We start from the raw sequence: 19,274 nt of genomic DNA, 5'->3' as shown, positions 1-19,274 counted from the left end.
TAGAATACCCTCCAACACCTTTGTTTAGTCTTTCATTTAGAAGAAGACGGATTAAACTCCTTAAATAAAGGAGCTTATGTATGTGTTGTTAGTAACTCTTACTAGTTGGCAGTGGCACCTGGACAGTGTGGGGTGGAGCCAGAAGCTATAATGTGCTACAGAAATGGCACTCCAGACTTTTGTATCTCTGTATGACTACTGTAAATAAAGAGTTGAGGAATAAAAAGAAGAAGGAAAAAAGAGCAAAAATAGAAAACAATACTGAAAAAAATCTGGCTTGAAAAAGCTTTGATGGATGTACTGTAATAGCTGACCTCGGCAGTACACATTTTCCTCCAGGTTAGATGAGGTCGCTGTTGTTCATTTAAGTATAATTGTGTTTCTGGTCTTTCCCCAGAACAAGAACTTTTCCAGGCTGTGATTCGTTTAAAATATTCGTTGCCATGACATCACTAACAGTTTACAAATATGTCGACTTTATAACGTGAAGGAAACCAAATGGCTAACGTGGTTGATATGTTCTGCCCCTCGTCCATTTCACGCCAGGTCATATGTGTTTTACTGCTCTTTTCCTTGGCTCACACTCAAAACGTTGTCGGTAAGTCCCTGATAATATAAACATACGAACAAAGGAGTTCATTCGGTTTCACATTAACATAGCTAACGTTACCTTAGCTAGAGCAAACTTGTGACTTCGGTCAATTGCTAACCTCACACGTTACATCGATTATGTTCATTGTCAATTAATTTAATGTAGCTAACAGCATACAATTATGTAACCGCTATGTTCAACAGTTTTCCAGCCATCCTTTCTCACTGCAAATGGACCAGTGGTGTCTGCACTTCTACTCGGAAACACGTCGGATATCTCTCTGAGACTGAGGACGGTATCTCCATCCAACACAACAGGTGAAGGCTAAAATAGATTCCCCAGTGCTCTGCCTGAGCATCTCCTTGTAGTTTTGCAGCAGATTACCATAGCAGAACATGAACGGGGATGGGTTCTTGATGAAGTTTTGATGTTTTTAATTCAAATGAGGGGTGTTTGGAAATATCTGGTTGCCAAAATATACCAGAGAGAAGGAAGGTAGCCATGTAGTTACATTGTGATTATGCAGTCTGTTGTCATGTTGGACAGATTTGGTGGTTGGTGATGGTTTGTTTTGTTTTTGTTTTTTTGTTTTTTTACAGGAAGCATTGGTCCTCCATCATGTGTGGCCGAGGAAACACAGTGGCTGCTCACAAGGGAGCAGGTGGGAAAGGTAAGAACCCAATCTTACAGTGAACACTAATTTTCATCATATTTCCAGATAATGTTAGACAGGCAGTTAGACAGAGTTTATAGTAATGAAAACCACAAATAATTTAATACTGATATTATGTCAGCATCCATTTTTCATTATGCCTCATCTTTGTTGCATTTGTTGCCCCAGACTGCAGTTCGTGTTCTGCTGAGACTGGATAGAAGTCTGCGCTTGTGTGATGAGAATGAGACAGACATAGACTGCTGTCCTAAGCCACTTTGTGTCCTGGAGACCCTTCAGGTGTCTGCCTGTGTGGGCGGCACACCTCAGGCATCGCTGCTGATCCAGGCCAAGATACACGCCCTGCTGGTTCCTGCTAATGCTGGATCTGGTAATTCAAACAAAACTTGTGTCATATCATAATGGGCCTTCATGCACTTAGAGAGTACCACATTTCTAATTAACATAAACTTCTTATCCATTTCAGATAATAAAACAGTTATTCCAAACCAAGTGTACCAACCACTAGGCCCTTGTCCCTGTGATCTCACATTCAGAGTATGTGATGTACGCTGTTGCTGTGACAAGGTATTTATTATTGCATTATTTTAACAAGTGAACAGTGCATTTTGGCAAATGTTCTTCCTTCTATATTAATCATCAATAATTTGTTCATCTTTCATTCTGTCAGGACTGCTCCATTGAAGATTTGAAGCTGTTTGAATCCCACTGTCTCCCAGGGCCCTTTGGTGGACAGGTCTCTCCTGCTCCAGATTATCAGTGCTCTGTGCAGTCCTCTGAAAACTCCCCAGACTGGTTTCCATTTTTATGTGTCAGTTCTTCACCTGAAAACAACCCCTACCTTGGACTCTTTTACCATGGGGACACAATGTGAGAAATGATTGAGTATTTGCTTTTTGTGTTTTTTCGTTCCGATTGTGTGATTCATTTATCAATACTTGTGTCATGTTATCATTTATATTTTGCTCTTTAACTTGTCAAGCACGCCTAAGCCTGGTCCAAACTTCCAAAGTCCTATGTTGTCAGCTCCAGTGCCAGAAAATCTTTATATTGAAGGAAGTCCCATTTTAACATTAAATAACCAGTACTTCACTATTCCCCAGGTTAGTTGTGTGTATGTACTCTACAGTTTTTTTGATATTATATTTTTTCCTGTATGTGTTGCCAAAGCTGTACCAACTAATGCATACTAATGTATGTTTCTGTTCCACAGAAGGTGCTCGGGCATTGTGTAAACAGTGCTCCTGTAGCATTTTTGAAAAATTTCAAAGTCAAATGTGTGACTCTGCTACGCACCTGTCCAACTGGATCTCCCTTACAGACACTACCAATGGATTTGAGGAATAAAGTGAAGACTGGGCAAGGGGGTATGTTTTACCTGCTAAACATACAGGAGCAATGCTTTGATACTTTCTGGTGTATGTGTTTTTAATTTTTGGTTTATATTTTTCCTGTGTATTCGAGGTGATGTTATAGTGGATGTGAGTGATGAAGTGGCCACTGACTTGAGTCAGTTTATTTCAAGCACAGATGCTGTTGCCTCTTCAGGTATGGAGGTTACAACATATCATTACTAAAAATAAGAACAACTTAAACTGACAATGAACCTTAATGTTGAAATGTGTTGATATTTCTCTGAAGATGAGAGGCTCGTATGTGAGAATGTGACCTTAGCAATGGATTATAAATTCTACTGGAAGGGAAATGGCATCACAAGGATCACACTGACACGCACTGTTGGGACCATCACTTTGAATGGTGGTGGTAAGTGCCCATAACACTTTCCCATGATTTGGCTTAGCACCAGTCAGTGAGTGATACAAATTGAGAGGTATGTTTCATGTGGTTTGATATTGATATTGATATTGATATTTGTTTTCTGTTTCCTAAACAGTGATGTTAACTACAAGGTATTCTGCTGTATATCTAAATGGAGAAATCACAGATGAGCCCAACTCAGGGAACCCAGGTGGGAGCAAGATAAAAATACTTTGTTCTGATATTGGTTGTGGGAGTGAACTGTTTTGTTAAAAATAGTTCACAGTGCATGCTGCAGTAGCTAACACATGGACATTATGAATGACAGGTTACCAAGTGGGAAGGCCTGTCATTGCTGGGATCGTAGACACTTTGGACAATAATACAGGCTCAATACAGAGGATGACAATCAATCTTTGGAAACCAGGTAAAACCTACTAAGTCATGTTGTTGATTACTCAAGTAGTTGCGTTTATTTCAATAAAGAGATTGAATACATAACACCATTTTCTGATCTGGTTAACAGTGAGTGATGGACTATGTTCCACTAATGAGAGGAAACCAATTCTGTTTGGGGAGAATGCAACATCAGGATGTCTGCTACCTATCAGCCGACAGAATCTGACTCAGTGTAATCTCCTGAGGTTAGTAGCTCAGCATGAGTTCATGTTTGAACTACAGTATGTCTATGTGTATTTGTGTTGAAATAAAATAGAATGTTTTTTCTCCTTTAGAGAAACTGTTACTTCTCTCCAGGCAGCTTTAACTACAGCCACATACGTGTCAAAGAGTGGAAACCCAGATCCTCTAACTGTGACAGACTGGGTGAACATAAACTGTAAGTACATGGTGCAAAGAAACAATTCATACAAAGTTTTCTTTTTGTACAGACCATGATCGGTTGTGCAATGACATCATGTAAATGTTAATGATATTAACTTACACTTTTATTTTAACTTGTAAAACAAATTTAACAGTGTTCTGCCAAATTATTTTTTCTTTTGGTTCCAACTGAATGTTACACACAACGTATAAATTCCAGATGTGACACTGAACTCAAGCACAACTATGGAAGACACCACAAGTTCATGCTATGGGATTTCATCCCACCAACATATCCATGTATGGAGTCTTATCACCAGCATGGTAGAGGGCATACCTCAAAGGGAAATCCGTGCTCTGCAAATCAGGTGTGTATCAGGTTGCTTATTGCAATGCACAGTGTAAATTGTATTCTCAGTGATTATAAGTCACCATATGTCCTCAATTCCCTTAAATCTACAAAGCATTATAAATCTCTGTGAATCAAGAATGCATATTTTGCTCATTTTTAGCTACAGCCTCTCCACCTGGGCTATGGATTGTGGAGGAGGTGATGTCTCTCCATGCGTGGACCCAATGGAAACTCAGTTGTTCCCCATCACCTCCTCAGTCACCTTTACTGACATTCCTATCAACACAGGACCACCAAAAACCAGGTGCTTCCTCAAACAACAAGACTGACCTTATAAAGAGAGCTGTTAACTTGAGCCAAATAACTTACTTAATGTGTAAGCTGCCTGACTAATTCTAACCTAGAGTGTGATGCTCTATTTGACTTTTTCTCTCCAGGTTTCAGATTAACTTCACAGAGTATGACTGTAGCAGGAATGATGTGTGTTGGCCTGAGCTAGCCTTTCCCATCACCAAGTATTATACAGGTGGGAAATTATCTAATCCTTGGAAATCTGTCCAGTATTTTATTGCTTCCTTTAGGAGATCATTTAATAAATTGGAAAATGTCTTTGTGCGATAAAAATATAATTACTGTGGAAAACAACAGTGTAATTGAAAAGTGAGTGCAGGTGATCTCAGAGAGGAACCATGAATTAAAAAAAAGCTACTCCCATGTCCCACAGCTCAGCTGTGACAGCTGTGACACATTTGTGCGAGAAACACTGCATAAATATGATAATGGACACTGACATTAATGACTTACTTTACCTTTATCCTCCCCAGGTGAGCCATATTCCCAGTCACTGGCCAAGGGCCTTATCTTGGTTTTCTTCTTTATCACTGCATCGATTCTTGGGACTCCATGGAGACAAATCCGACAGGCGTGGAACAGTGCCAATCTATAAAGCGCTGAGAAAAATGTAGATGAAGACATGCATTTGGAGGGATGCTGGGAGAGTGGTAGACTAAATAAGATTATGTATTTTAATGTCACTGAAATGTATTTTGATAATATAGTTTTTACATTTTTTTGGGAATGTAAATAGTTGTCTTGGTGATCTATTTTGTAATAAAAATATTTTTTTCTATCATTTATTTTAGGCTCATTCCCTCCACATACTTTTGATCACAACATTCTCAATAATAGGTTTGAGAAGTGGTCAGGCCTTTTGTGCAATCTTCTAGCCTTTTTTGATTTACCACCATCAGTTTGTTTCTTATTGAGTTCTTCAGGGCTCAATTCTGGGTCATTGTTTATTCAGGTTTTAGATGTTCCATGAGGCTTTATCATCCACAAGCACAATATTGTTTCAGTATTGTACAGACACCATCAAACATAAATCTGCTGCTGCTACTTATGATCATAGATCCCTTTACTGCCTCTGTCCTCTGTATGGATGACCCAATATTTCATCCAACTGAATCAGGTCAAAATAGAGGTTCTAGCTATTGTTCCAAAAGACAGGGGAAGTAAAAACTAAACAATTCGTCTCCTTGTTTCCCCTCATTTACATCTTTTTTCTGTTACCGTAGTATCTCCTTGATGGAGATACTAATAGCCATGGCATGTGTAAAGGTTTGGGCAGCCTACTAAATTAATACTTAGTAACCCCACCCACCTACCCCCACCCCCTTTGGCAGATATCAAGGCTTGAAAACCCATTTTTTTCAGACAGCTAAGAGACTTTCTGAGAAGAATTTTCACCCACTCTTCCTGCAGATCACTTCAGGTTCTGAGATATTTTTAGGTTGTCTCCCACGAACACCATGTTTAAGATCTACCCATGCACAGATTTTCAGTGATGTTCAAGCCAGGGCTCTGTGAGGGCCGTTCCTAAAGCATCATCTTGTTATTCTTGAAGTAGCTCATTGTGGATTTTGGGGTATGATTTGGATCATTGTCCTGTTGTAGAAGCCAGCCTCTTTTCAGTTTGGTTTCTTAACTGACTGCAGGACATATATATCCAGAATTTGCTGCTACTCAGTGGAATCCATTCTTCTCCCTATCTGTGTTTGCCTGCCACACAACCCCAAAGCATGCTTCCATTCTCATGTTACTGAGTACTGAGTCAGCAGGGTTACAAACTTTTGCACATGCCACTTTTATTGTTTTTTTCTGTTTCTTTAAATTAATGAAATAAAAAAGTAGCAGTGCATTAACATTTTTAACACTTGAAGGAAAGCTAAATTTTAATGCCCATTTGCTACAGGAGTTGTTTTTTTCCATTTCAAAAAACAGCCAAATAAGTACTTCGGCCGAGTGGGCCAAACTTTTGCATACAACCGTATGTGTTCACGTGTTTTTATACACAGTCTATCTATGGTATGTTCATTCGCCTTCAGTCTGTGTTGAGGGCTGAAAAGCAGTGTGTACTGCGCAGACTCCAGCGGGGGGCGATCATTGGTCAAAGGCTTATTTGCTGCTGTGGAAGTTGATCGTATTCACTAGTGTGAAGTGGAGTGACGTGGAGTACGATGGACATGACAAGCAGACGTCCTCTAAAACTTCACAAACTATGAGAAGAGTCGTGACCATATCCTTGAATATGTTACGTGAGCGGCTTTAATACCCGTGGACTCACATTTTCACATTCAACTTCGACGAAGCAAGTTTTTCACCTAAGAAACAGTTCGGCGCTCATCGGCTAGCTCATTAGCTATCAGGAACAGCCTCTGCTCTAACGATGGCTATCTAAAGTCAGCGTTGTGCAAGTCAAACAGCGTATTATCACCGGAACCTAAACATGAAAAGGACTAAGAAAGACTTTTCTGGCCGCCATTGACATTTACTTTACAGAAACCGCAGTCGTTAGCTTGCTAATATTAGCCCATCGGCTGAGCAGGGAAATATCAGAGCGCACTGTCAAAATGCGTTCACTGCTCCGAGGTGAAGAGATGTGTCTGGCCCAGCTGTTTCTACAGTCTGGGTCGGCATACGACTGCATCAATGAACTCGGAGAGCTGGGGCTTGTGGAGTTTAGAGATGTAAGTCCTGAAGTAGACAGGGTTCAAACTCTGTAATGTCTCTTTGAAAGTTACTGCTGAGTTGGCTAAAACTGAGAGCAGTCGACAAAGTGCGTCTAACTTGATCTGTTTGCTTAGTATTGATAAAATTTTGTTACTGACTTTTGATTTATGCCGACGCAAATGTGGTAGCATAGAGCATAGCTGTTTTAAAATGTTGCTGAGTAGCTACCTCTGTGTGGTTTATGACAGCCTGTCCTGAGGATCTTTGCTCGTTTTTCACTCTCAGTGATGAGTGAGGATGAAGATTGTCAATCATTCAATACTTGACTGCCTCTTGCACTTGTTTCAGCTCAATCCCAGTGTTAACGCATTCCAGCGAAAACATGTCAACGAGATCAAAAAATGTGAAGAGATGGAGAGGATCCTTGGTAAGCATACATACATACATTTACCAGTAAGGCTTTTATCTAGTTATGGAGTTGTACTTGTAGTCAAGCCTTGGGCAGGAAAAAAATTATTTTGTCTCAGACAGGACCAAAACAAAGCTGTGATGAGACTGTTGAAGCAAAGCAGGAACACATGAAGCCACAGAAGGCCTTCTCATTGAATTGAATTGAGAGCCGGTGACCCTACAGTCATGAGAGATGTCAGCTGGTTGTAAATTTAGTTGAATGAAATGCCTCTTTGGTTAACTAAACCCTTTATTATTAGATTAAGGGAAGAAAATAACACACTGTTAGATTTTGCTTCGAATCCTTTACTGTTCAAATGCTGGTCATGGTATTTGGAAACTTTGACAATTTCTTTGTCTTAGAAAAGGTTACTCTTTATTTTTAACAGGATACCTTCTGAGAGAAATCAAGAAAGCAGACATTTCACTGCCAGAAGGAGATGTGAACCCAGTGGCTCCTCTACCGAAGCACGTCATGGCTATAATGGTTTGTCACTTGCTTATGTATTATCATTTAGCATTTTTGAATTTAATACGTTGATGGCAGTATTCCTGGGCAGTAGTTAAACCTGTGTTGAGTTACTTTCACTGTAAATAAAGGTATATAGTGGAGTAGTTCATTAATTCTGTTATAGTCTGTGTAAAAAATTGATAGATTACATCTACTATGTTTTTAATAACAATTATTATATTGCTGTCATGTTTATGATGCCTGGGTATCCGTGTGCATCCACAGGAGCAGCTACAGAGGCTAGAGGTGGAGTTAGGTGAAGTCACAAGGAATAAAGAGAAGCTGCAGAAGAATCTGCTGGAGCTGACAGAGTACACACACATGCTGCGAATCACCCGCAACTTTGTACAGAGAACTTCTGAGGTTAGTGTGTCATGCCATAATGTGGCCAGATTCTTTACATCCACATTTTCATCTTATTCATTTTTATTTTTTATTTTTTTGCAAAAGGGTTTTTGTGTTTACCCTTCTGCATCTTGTCTTTACTTTTAGCGAGAGCCCCTACAAGTACAGTATGAGGAGTTTCCCTTCCTAGAGAAAGACACAATGATGGACTACAGCAGCATGCAGAGGCTAGGAGCCAAACTGGGGTGAGGGATGAAATTCTGGCTGCTAGCCTTATCAGCATGATGTTTATGTTAGTGTTTGGACTTGGTGTTTCATTTGTTTTAGAGTTGACAATAGGCACTAGCTCTGTTACGGTTTACCAGTTTGTCATGACATTTTAAAAATGAAATCGTAATATCACATGATATTCCAGCCACAATATCTTGTGGAAGAAGTAAATGTGTTGCGCAGTTGCTGATACACATTTAAAGAAAGTTTCACATGAGGCAAGTTGCACTCATATTCTCCTCATAAATAGTTTTTTGTGTCTTGTCTGGCAACAGGCAAAAGCTTCACAAGTTGCAGTAACTGAAATGCTGCTGTGGCTCTTTGCCAACATGTTGCACATACAAAACAAGTGTTGTGGGAATACTCTGTGCTCCATACAAAGAACATAGATTTAATTGAAAGTGACTTGTTGTTGATTGTGAATGTGCAGCAAGAGTAAGTTCTCAAAGGAAAGACAGCTGACCTCACAGCTGCATATCTCTGCCATCATTATACTGCTCCAATATAGAAAGTATCACAGCTACAGCAAGCAGCGTGCATTATGTTAAGTTGAGCAAACAATTTGACATCAGTGATGTAAGATTGTTTAGGTAACAGCAAAGCTATGGTCTCTGTGGCATTAACCAGATTGCTCACATGCAGACGTTTCAGTGAAGATTTTCACACATGCAAAAACACATTCAAGATGAATACTGAATTATAAGGGTTGTTGTGATTTTGTCATATCATTATGGTGACATTTTTAAGTTAAAAGTTAAACTAAAGTTTGTGTTCTTTTGCAGATATATGTACTGTATGTATATGTTAGACTGTTGGTGAATGTGCTCCTCGTTCTCTTGCAGTTTCATTTCTGGGCTCATTCAGAGGGTGAGGATCGAGGCCTTTGAGCGGATGCTCTGGAGAGTCTGTAAAGGCTACACTATCCTCAGCTATGCTGAGGTCGAGGAGTACCTGGAAGATCCTGACACAGTAGGTTTCTCAGCGCTAACTTTATCCATGATTTGTGCTGAGGTTTAACAACTTTTGTTACAGCGTGAGATTAAAATTTCAACAGGGAGGGCAGAAGAAGTATTTTCATGAATTACTGTCTCACTTCCTGAGTTGCCTAGATGCACACTACTTGGTTTGATACAAGATAAAAAAAAACTAGATTAATTTAAATCTGATTTATTGTAAATCAGCTTTGATAACACACTTTGGTTCTCATCAAAGGACAGATTTGTCCTCAGATGAGTTCTCGGTATTCTGTGTCTACACATGATAAGGATTTTTGTGGGACTAATCTATATTCTCTACTTAAATAGTATTTGTAGCTATTCAACAAACAATGGAAACAATTTATAACCTGATACAAGTTAATCACACAGTTTGTATTGTCAAGATTTTGATTATTTTGCTATAACAGCAGTTTAGCATAATAGAAAAAACCCACATTGGACAGATATTGCATGGTACATGGTGTTAAGTATCTCAAAACTATCATTGTCACTTCTGTTTGTTTGTGTAGTGTTGCCATAGTAGAGTTTATTAACAGTGCAGAGGACAGGAGGATTGTAGAGCTTTGGAAATGACAAAAAGGAAAGGCCAATCCTGACACACTTACTTAATGTATATTTATTAAATGACACTGGTGAAGCTGTTGTGACGTCCGTTCTCGTCCTCCTTGCTGTTCTCATTAACAATGAGTACTGTGATCTTGTCCACTCACACTGAGTGACAGCACTAATCCAGTTATCCATTTCCTCTGCTTGGCCAGAAGGCAGGCATGCAGGGCTGCAACTGATCACTAGTGGAATGTCAGGACACACTTTCACTGGAAAATTCACAAGCAGTGTTAACGTGTGAGAAGAAGAGTTTTGACATTAAGTTAAAAACTCCACTAGTCATGCTTTTTCAAAAACGGTGAAGAGAAATCAGCTGCTCAGCTGCTGTTTCCAAGGTCAAGAATGAACTTTCAATCTCAAGTACTTTTCCAGTTTTGTTTTGGCAAGCAATGAACAACTTTAATTTTTCAAGTGTAAACACATCTTTTCAGTTTCCGAAAATGTAACTATCATCTGAAAATGTACTCTGGGCCTAAATTGACACGACTTTTTTTGCTATCAATGGAGCACGTAGGTCTAATCAATGATAGACAACACATCCTCTTATTTTCCTTTTGCAGGGGGAGCCAACCAAAAGTGTGGTGTTCCTGATCTCTTACTGGGGAGACCAAATTGGCCAGAAAGTGAAGAAGATTTGTGACTGGTAATTATTCTTAATACTTTATCCTGCTCAATTAATGGAGGAAGAAATATGTGTTGGTTTGGGTTTGTGTTTTCTTTTTTTCTTTCTTTTCACTTGACTTGCCTCAGCAGTAGTAGTGAGTTGTGAATAATATATCTTTTCCCTCTATAGCTACCACTGTCACTTGTATCCCTACCCCAGTAGCAATGAGGAGAGGAATGACGTTGTGGAAGGACTAAAAACTCGCATTCAGGACCTGCACACAGTATGTCTCACATTTTCTAAAATATCTAATCATGCAGATGTTTAATTAGTGACAGAAAAAGAAGTTATTCTGTTTGTCATTCACATAAGGTTTACTGTTAAATGTGTTTGCTGTCATGTCCTGTTAAAATACAACCCAGAGAACTTAGAATAGGAGCTCTCCAGGTATTTTGTTTTTTTTCCTGGTGGTGGGTCTTTAAGATAAAGCAATACAATGTTTACCAAAAAAGAAGTTTGCACAACATTTTGCGTTGAGTGAATTACGTTACATTTAAAAGAACAAAGAACTAAAGAACAAAATTAAAAGATTAACCCAATTGTTCCTCTTGCAAGCCAGTTCTGGCAGTTATAGGGTCAGTTGAGTTTCAGTCTGGGGCAGTGCTCCGTGAATCATTTGTTACCTTTAACCCACTGTGACTGAAAAATAGAATTGTACTCACCCCCTGTAGCACATGATCAACATGAGGCCTCAGCTGAAAGTTTAGCTGTTTTCTCTCTCTTTTTTTTTGTAATGCATTTTCATCCTCTCCCTTTTCGTGACTGCTTCTCTTGTCCTTCTTATCACTTTGTCTCTTATTCACACACACAAACACTCGAAATGCTTCTTGTTTAAAATGTAAATGTTTATTTCCCTCTGTTAAAGTTACATTGATAATCATAGAAATTCCTGAAATGATAAGTCTTATAAACCCTTTTTTCTTGTCTTGAATATCTTAATATGATGTACCACGCTGTTAATCTCTTACTGTGTCCAGGTGCTTCATAGGACAGAGGACTACCTGAGACAGGTCCTGATTAAGGCTTCAGAATCCGTCTACACCTGGGTCATCCAGGTCAAGAAGATGAAGGCCATCTACTATATTCTGAACCTGTGTAGTTTTGATGTCACTAACAAGTGTCTGATTGCTGAGGTGTGGTGTCCTGTCAATGACATTCCCACCCTGCAAAGAGCCCTGGAAGACGGATCGGTGAGGAAACTTTTAACAGAGTTGCTCTATTTTTGACTTTGGCCTCACTGCAGTTTTTCTTTTTCTGTTTATTTAACCGGGGCAGTTGCTTCATGAATTGGGATATTGTTATCATAAAAGCAAGTACTGTATGAGGAATTGCTTTTGTTTTTGGCCGCTTTAGTGTAAGAAAAAGATTTTTTTTTTCATGACTGAAAGACCACAGTTAATTCAGGACAGAGGCACTAAAGTGTCCCTACAGAGGGCTTTTTGTTTTTAAATAATTTTGCCACAACTGCTGGACCACATAGGGACATTACAACCGCTGTCTTTTTTCCCCTACTTTTTGTAGTGCTAATCAAATGTTTCAAGACATTACAGTGAAATTAGTTTATGGTCATTTGCTGACATTTTGATTTAACAATGATATTTCAGAGAAAAAGCGGAGCGACAGTGCCTTCCTTTGTCAATCGTATCCCCACCAACGACACTCCCCCCACCCTGATAAGGACCAACAAATTTACCTCTGGCTTCCAGAACATTGTGGATGCCTATGGAGTGGGCAGTTACAGGGAGGTCAACCCTGGTGAGTGGGACCGTTTTTTTTTTTTTGTTTTTTTTTTCTGTGTACAGATGCATGATCAGATGAGACTTCAAAATAAAATGTGCATGGGCCAAACTGAGATACAGTCAGTATCAGTTTGGAGATTTTACATGGTCTCATTGCACTGTATCAGAAGTCAAAGATGTATGAGATGGATATAGATGTAGATTCATGTGTTGTACAACTGTTTTTGAAAAAGAAAAAACTGAATCTGTAACACTCCCTCCGATAATGCATGCATGATACAAACAAAATTTAATCCAGAACTAATTAACTAATAAAGAATTAATGGGAAACTGCCAACATTATATAAAATCATCATACATATTTACTTTTCTTGTTTGTTTTTCTATTTCAATATAATTTTGCCAATATTAATTTTATATTTATGTGCCCACTATATTTTAATATCCTGTTGTCTTTATATCTTTAATTTTAGTAGTGCTACAGTATGTAAGTGTTTTTGTCCCTTTTGGTTCTCTCCTACTTATTTTCAGCTCCTTTCACAATCATCACTTTCCCCTTCCTGTTCGCTGTGATGTTCGGGGACCTGGGTCATGGTCTTATCATGGCTCTCTTTGCTGCCTGGATGGTGCTGTACGAGAATAACCGCAAACTTAAAAACACCAGGAATGAGGTGAGAGAGCACTCCAAAGCTATTTTTGAACTAATACTCTTTTAAAAGCTCACTTAAGTAACCAAGCAAAAACCTATGTGTGGCATCCAGTGTGTCTGAAGTGTTACTGAGTGATTTGATGTGCATGTGCAGATCTGGAACACATTCTTTGAGGGGCGTTATATCATCCTGATGATGGGCCTGTTCTCCATCTACACTGGTCTGATATACAATGACTGCTTCTCAAAGTCCCTTAATATCTTTGGTTCTGGATGGAGTGTGAAGGCCATGTTCAGAGAGAAGGTGTGGAAGTGAGTACTTCATGACAAGAAGGACATCATTATGACAGTAAAAACAGCAAAGCAGGCCCAGAAAATGCATAAGTATAATTTTAACTGTTAAGAAATTAAACCTGTGTGTTCAGAAACATAAAGATAAGATGACGTTTGTGGATATTTTTTTCATAATGACATACATAATGACACACTGTTGACTTTATTTGTACCTAACAGCAACAGTGTTCTCCTTGGGAACCGTGTTCTTACTCTGGATCCAAATGTTACTGGAGTTTTCACGGGACCGTACCCTCTGGGAATTGACCCTGTGAGTAGAGAATATTGAAGACAAGTTATTATGTATTGATTAATTAGCCATATAATGCCTCATATACATAGATTTTATCGTTTTATCATTTATCACTTAAGGTTACACATGCATACATACACAAGCATATTTTTGTGTGCATACAAAATAGCAGAAAACAATAAAAAAAATCCTAAAGAGCACTTTGCATGTCATTGATTTCCCTGAACAATGAGAACTTAGTTGCTCCACCAGTTACAAAAATGGCAGATCAAGTCGATCAGATTCTTAAATACACTTACCGTACAAACTATTTCTAATTTAGCAATTATGCAAGAGCACTACTGTACTCTACTACTAGAATTCAAGGATCACTTCCTGAAACAATAATTAAGCGATGAACATGCACTGCTACTGTAGCTGTTGTTTATGGGATTTAAATATTAATGCTGGAGTCAATCTTCTTCCAATCAAAACTACTCATTGTCTAATACAGAGCATGTCATCTTTCTGTTGCAAAGATTTGGAACTTGGCTACCAACCGCCTAACATTTCTGAACTCCTATAAGATGAAGATGTCAGTGATATTGGGCATCATACACATGAGCTTCGGGGTCGTCCTCAGCACTTACAATCACTTGTAAGTACCAGTTAGTTTTTTTTTTTTTTTTTTGTATTTTGGATGTTGTAGTTTTTAATTGCGTGTCTCATTTTTGTCAACAAAAACAGGCACTTTAAGAAAATGCACAACCTATACTTGGTATTTCTGCCTGAGCTCCTGTTCCTGCTGTGCCTGTTTGGCTACCTGGTGTTCATGATAATCTACAAGTGGCTGGTCTTCTCTGCCAAGGACTCCAGACAAGCCCCAAGCATCCTCATCCACTTCATAAACATGTTCCTCATGCAGGGTGATACACTGCAGCCCCTCTACCCAGGACAGGTGAGAAGCCAATGTAAAACTCTACTCCTGCAACAGTATCACATATGTCCCTGTTCTTATTGAACAGATTGAATCTAATATTGTTTAAAATACACTACAGATGTCACTGAGACAGATGGATCTTAACAGTGTAATGCAATATTGTTTTGCTTCTTTCAGGCTGGCCTGCAGGTGTTTCTGGTGGTCATTGCTGTTCTCTCAGTGCCTGTCTTACTCCTGGGGAAACCCATTTACCTTTATTGGCTTCACAATGGAAGCCACCGCCTAGGAATGTACAGGGTGAGTGTTTGAAATGCGTATCTGCCAACAAATGTCTCCAAATATTTGTTCTCTGACTGTAAATATGCAAATCTGATTACTTTGTCTGTGTGTTCTCAGGGATATGAGCGTGTGCGGCGTAGCAGTGAGGAGGAGCTCTACCTGATGAGGGCTCACGACATGGAGGAGGGCAGCAATCACAGCGATCTCTCTACTAGTGGAGAGCACCAGACGGAGGAGGTCAGGACAGCAAACCAACTGCATAGTTACCCACCCATTTTAACTATCCTTATAAACAACCGTTGTTTTTATACAGGTTTCTGTCAGTCACGCTGAGTTTTGCTTTGTTGTTGTTATAGTTTGACTTTGCAGATGAGTTCCTGCATCAGGCCATCCACACTATAGAGTACTGCCTAGGTTGCATCTCCAACACAGCCTCCTACCTAAGGCTTTGGGCTCTGAGCCTGGCACATGCCCGTGAGTATGATGGTTTGCATTACAACACACACACTACACATGTCAAACCTGTGCAAGCAAACGGTGAACACGAAGTGAATGTATAAAATTATGCATAACACAGGTTTTGTTCCAAATCAAAGAGCCACTTCACATTTTATTCCCTCTTTCATGATGTGTATTAGATGCCAACCTGTGTTTTTTCCTTTGTTCACTCATAAATCTACAGTATATAACATTTTCTGTAAAGCACAGTCTTAAGGCGCATTACAGAATACACACACATACAGACCGAACACAGCCTAGGATGAAAGTAATACAATGTGCTGTCATTGATCCAGCTGCAGGGTGTAGAGGCTGTGAGCATGTATACTGGTCATGCTGCAGCCTGCTGAGGTTTCAGTTGTGAATTAAGTTTTCAACCTTGTAGATGCCCCAATATAGTTTCTCATAAATTTTATTATGTACCAGATTTTCCTAGATTTCTGGGGCACTGCACTAGTTTTAGAAAATCCAACAGCACTCGAGCGTAATAAAAAAATAACATTAGGTTATGGCCCCTTTTTTCAGCTCCTGCAAATGCTCACGTGTTATCGGTATGAAGCAGGTCTCTAGATTTTTGCCTGTAAGAACTGATGTCAAACATTTATGTGGTCTTATCTGATGGTCTGACACTTCGTTATATTTTTCTTTTGCTATACCATAAGGTCAAAAAAAGTCCTCAATGAAAGCACTTTGATGCAATAAGTTTAATTCATTTTGCATGGCAAATTATAATTAAATGGAAAACTGATTACAGGGCAGTCTTAAGAAGGCAGAACCAAACAGCCATTTCATATCTCTAATATGTTGATATATCCTTGTGTGTGCGCTTTAGCCATTCTGTTGATATGACTTTCAATCAAAATTGAACCATGATGGAAGCGTTGAAGAAATCATCAAAGGTCGTATCTAATCAGATAACCAGCATGATTTAAACAGGAAAATGGGCATGGGGTCCCTTTCAAACTTAACATAAAAAAACAAACGTAAAATTGACAGAAAAATTGGGTGTGTCTGAAAAGGCCTCAAGGGTTGATTAGTCCCTCAGAACAAATGTAACCCTTTTGATTATTTAGCAATTATGCTGAACCCATTCAAACCATTTTGCAACCTTGGTCATGACCAGAAACATTAATAGAAATCTAGATCAAAGCCCTCAAATGTACATCGATTACAAGCCTGAGAATATTAGTAACTGGTATATAGCCTTTGTCTTTGTTACAATTCCCTAAAAGATGGTGCATGTGCTGTTTTCGCTGCGTTCACAGAACTGTCAGAGGTGCTGTGGACCATGGTGATGCAAGTAGGACTTCGAATGGACACTGCTCTCGGGGTTTTATTCCTGGTGCCTGTGTTTGGCCTGTTTGCTGTTCTCACTGTGTCCATCCTTCTGGTAATGGAGGGTCTGTCTGCATTCCTTCATGCACTCCGGCTGCACTGGTGAGATAACAATAACTCCTAAAGTACTTGTGTCATTGACAGGCCCAAAGTTCTGTGAATTGTTGTGTGTTTCATATTTATAGCTGCTGTTTGTTTCTTCCTCAGGGTGGAGTTTCAGAATAAGTTTTACAGCGGGACTGGAGTCAAGTTTTGCCCCTTTTCCTTCTCTCTCCTGCCCTCCAGCTTTGAGCATGATGGCTTACTGTGAACGGACTATCTTATAATACTGTTAAGTGGTAAATGGAGCCAAAACAAGCCAGCAGGGTTCTGTGCTCATACAGACATATTCCAGATATGTCATGAGGTGATTCTGACTTTTCTTTTCATCTTTTAATAATTTGTCATGCAAAGAAATTGTATGGTGATCTTCATAAACTTTGGACTGAATGCTGTCCTCCAAATTTTTTTGAGAACAGACAGTGCAGAGTGTACTGTTGACAAATTGCTGTTGCACATGTAACACAGGGTATTTTGTACCAGGATCAGTATGCTTCACTGCTGAACAGTTTGAGTTTGAACTGTCGGTCTCAAATTTAAAATTTAACTTGCATACTTAAAACCGTCAGCTCTCTTTTGAGACATTATTGGTAATAGTTGTCGATGTCACTTGGATGGAGAACCACATCCTATAAAGAATAGATAAGTAGAAAAGATATACGATTTTAGTATGAGATAATGGTAATAAGCAAATGCTTGGACCCAAGGTTTGGCTACACAGACAACACTTGATAGAATAACTTGGTTGTTGATTTCAGTCTTTTCATGGGACTTACTGATTAAATAAGATGGATAGGTAAAAGAACATCTATCTTTATCATCTCTTTATTTATTTATTTCAGTTTCCCTCCGTTTCTTCTCTTCTGTATCTAGTTATTCTGTCATTAATTTTAGCATAATTGTGTATATTAATGCTGTTATGTTTTTCACTGAGTTTTAGTTTTGGCTGATCTGGTCTCCATACACTGGGTAGTGAGCCACCTTTCAGTTACATAGTTCTTACTCAGCTTTTTGTTGCACTGACTGCCTTATCGAAGTACAACCAAATGACAGCATACTGTATCATTCTTCAGTTTCCCCCTTGTATTCCTACTTTGTGGTACCATAACACTGCAAAGGATCTTTGACTTTTCACTATTGAAAAGTGCTTGGGCGGGTGTGTGACGAGATGTATATACTTTGGCAGAATTATTTTTTTAATTTATTATATTTTAAAATGTCGCTTCAGAATTAAAGATGAATGTCAATGGAATATGATTTTTATGCATTCACAGTGTTGCCTATGCGTTCACTTACTGTACAATTTAACATTCCATGCATGGAAAACTTAAATCATTGATTTGTTGACCCAGCTCTGCTGGTCACAAGCCCCTTTGAAAAATCTTGTATCCATATTTAGCACAGTGGTTGGGCTGCATTAAATCTGATTAGGAGAAAATTTAATTATGTACTAATATCAGACATTAGTATTATTTGCTAATTTTGTGAATTTGTTAGTATTGTATGGAATTGGCATTGGATTTTTTTTCTAAGGGAAGGAGACTTAATTGTTAATGTTAATTGTCATCACATTATTGACTTGTCTGCACTTTTTCAATGGCAAGGTTGCTAGGTAAGATACTGCCACATGTTAATGAAAGTAATGACTTTGTGTATTAGGTTTTACAAGTGGAACAATATGGTTTCATATCTTTGAGACACCAGTGGAAATCACTGTTTTATTGGGGCAGAGTGCTGTTTGATTAGCAATCATTTGCCTTAATTGACACTCAACTGTTGTTGGTTGGTTGGGGTATTGTAGTTTCCTCTAATGCAGCCCTAATCTTGCATCTTTGTTTCATTGTCAAACACTCCATGATCCAGTTCTTTTGGGGGAAAAAAAACCCTCATCATCATGTCTATAATAAATTGTATTTGTTTGAGTTGTTTTTTTTCCTCAGAGCCCATAACTACATTTCTGTATGGAAATCGACACCAAGACACTTCCCCCACTTGATGTAGCAGCATTTTACATTTTAAATATGTTTGAGGGCTTTCAGCATAGAATGACCAAATTCATTAACTTAAGTGAATAGTAGTTTCATTCTGGGGAGGTGGCTTTAAAATGTTGCTTTATGTCA

At 38.8% G+C, this 19,274-nt stretch overlaps 2 protein-coding genes across 3 annotated transcripts; both read left to right on the top strand.

Annotated features, from left to right (window-relative positions):
* Positions 1 to 476: 476 nt before the first annotated feature.
* On the top strand, positions 477 to 5,289 carry tctn2 (tectonic family member 2). Of its 2 annotated transcripts, none has more exons than XM_022756875.1 (18): positions 477 to 598; positions 796 to 909; positions 1,192 to 1,262; positions 1,434 to 1,635; positions 1,732 to 1,832; positions 1,936 to 2,135; positions 2,248 to 2,368; positions 2,587 to 2,632; positions 2,730 to 2,813; positions 2,907 to 3,029; positions 3,160 to 3,234; positions 3,352 to 3,450; positions 3,550 to 3,667; positions 3,758 to 3,861; positions 4,066 to 4,213; positions 4,358 to 4,501; positions 4,635 to 4,723; positions 5,022 to 5,289. In XM_022756875.1, the coding sequence occupies exons 1-18, from the start codon at positions 499 to 501 to the stop codon at positions 5,141 to 5,143; spliced, it is 2,061 nt and encodes a 686-aa protein (XP_022612596.1). In that variant the 5' UTR covers positions 477 to 498; the 3' UTR covers positions 5,144 to 5,289. The 2 variants fall into 2 exon arrangements, with proteins under 2 accessions (XP_022612596.1, XP_022612586.1); XM_022756865.1 differs by having other exon boundaries at positions 2,479 to 2,632.
* A 1,405-nt stretch (positions 5,290 to 6,694) lies between these two features.
* Positions 6,695 to 19,076, top strand: atp6v0a2 (ATPase H+ transporting V0 subunit a2). Its single transcript, XM_022753642.1, has 20 exons — positions 6,695 to 7,223; positions 7,555 to 7,633; positions 8,046 to 8,143; positions 8,393 to 8,530; positions 8,660 to 8,757; positions 9,625 to 9,751; positions 10,947 to 11,029; positions 11,180 to 11,273; positions 12,028 to 12,240; positions 12,655 to 12,805; positions 13,321 to 13,460; positions 13,593 to 13,750; positions 13,952 to 14,042; positions 14,543 to 14,661; positions 14,751 to 14,961; positions 15,121 to 15,240; positions 15,340 to 15,459; positions 15,579 to 15,696; positions 16,986 to 17,157; positions 17,263 to 19,076. Exons 1-20 carry the CDS (start codon positions 7,107 to 7,109, stop codon positions 17,363 to 17,365), a joined length of 2,550 nt encoding a protein of 849 aa, XP_022609363.1. The 5' UTR covers positions 6,695 to 7,106; the 3' UTR covers positions 17,366 to 19,076.
* The last annotated feature ends 198 nt before the right edge of the window (positions 19,077 to 19,274 follow it).

Source organism: Seriola dumerili, unplaced genomic scaffold (genome assembly GCF_002260705.1).
Source record: "Seriola dumerili isolate Sdu_G_001 unplaced genomic scaffold, Sdu_1.0 BDQW01000017.1, whole genome shotgun sequence".
Classification (NCBI taxonomy): domain Eukaryota; kingdom Metazoa; phylum Chordata; class Actinopteri; order Carangiformes; family Carangidae; genus Seriola; species Seriola dumerili.
The sequence above is the reverse complement of the archived record's forward strand: the minus strand, read 5'-3'. Positions and strand labels throughout refer to the sequence as shown.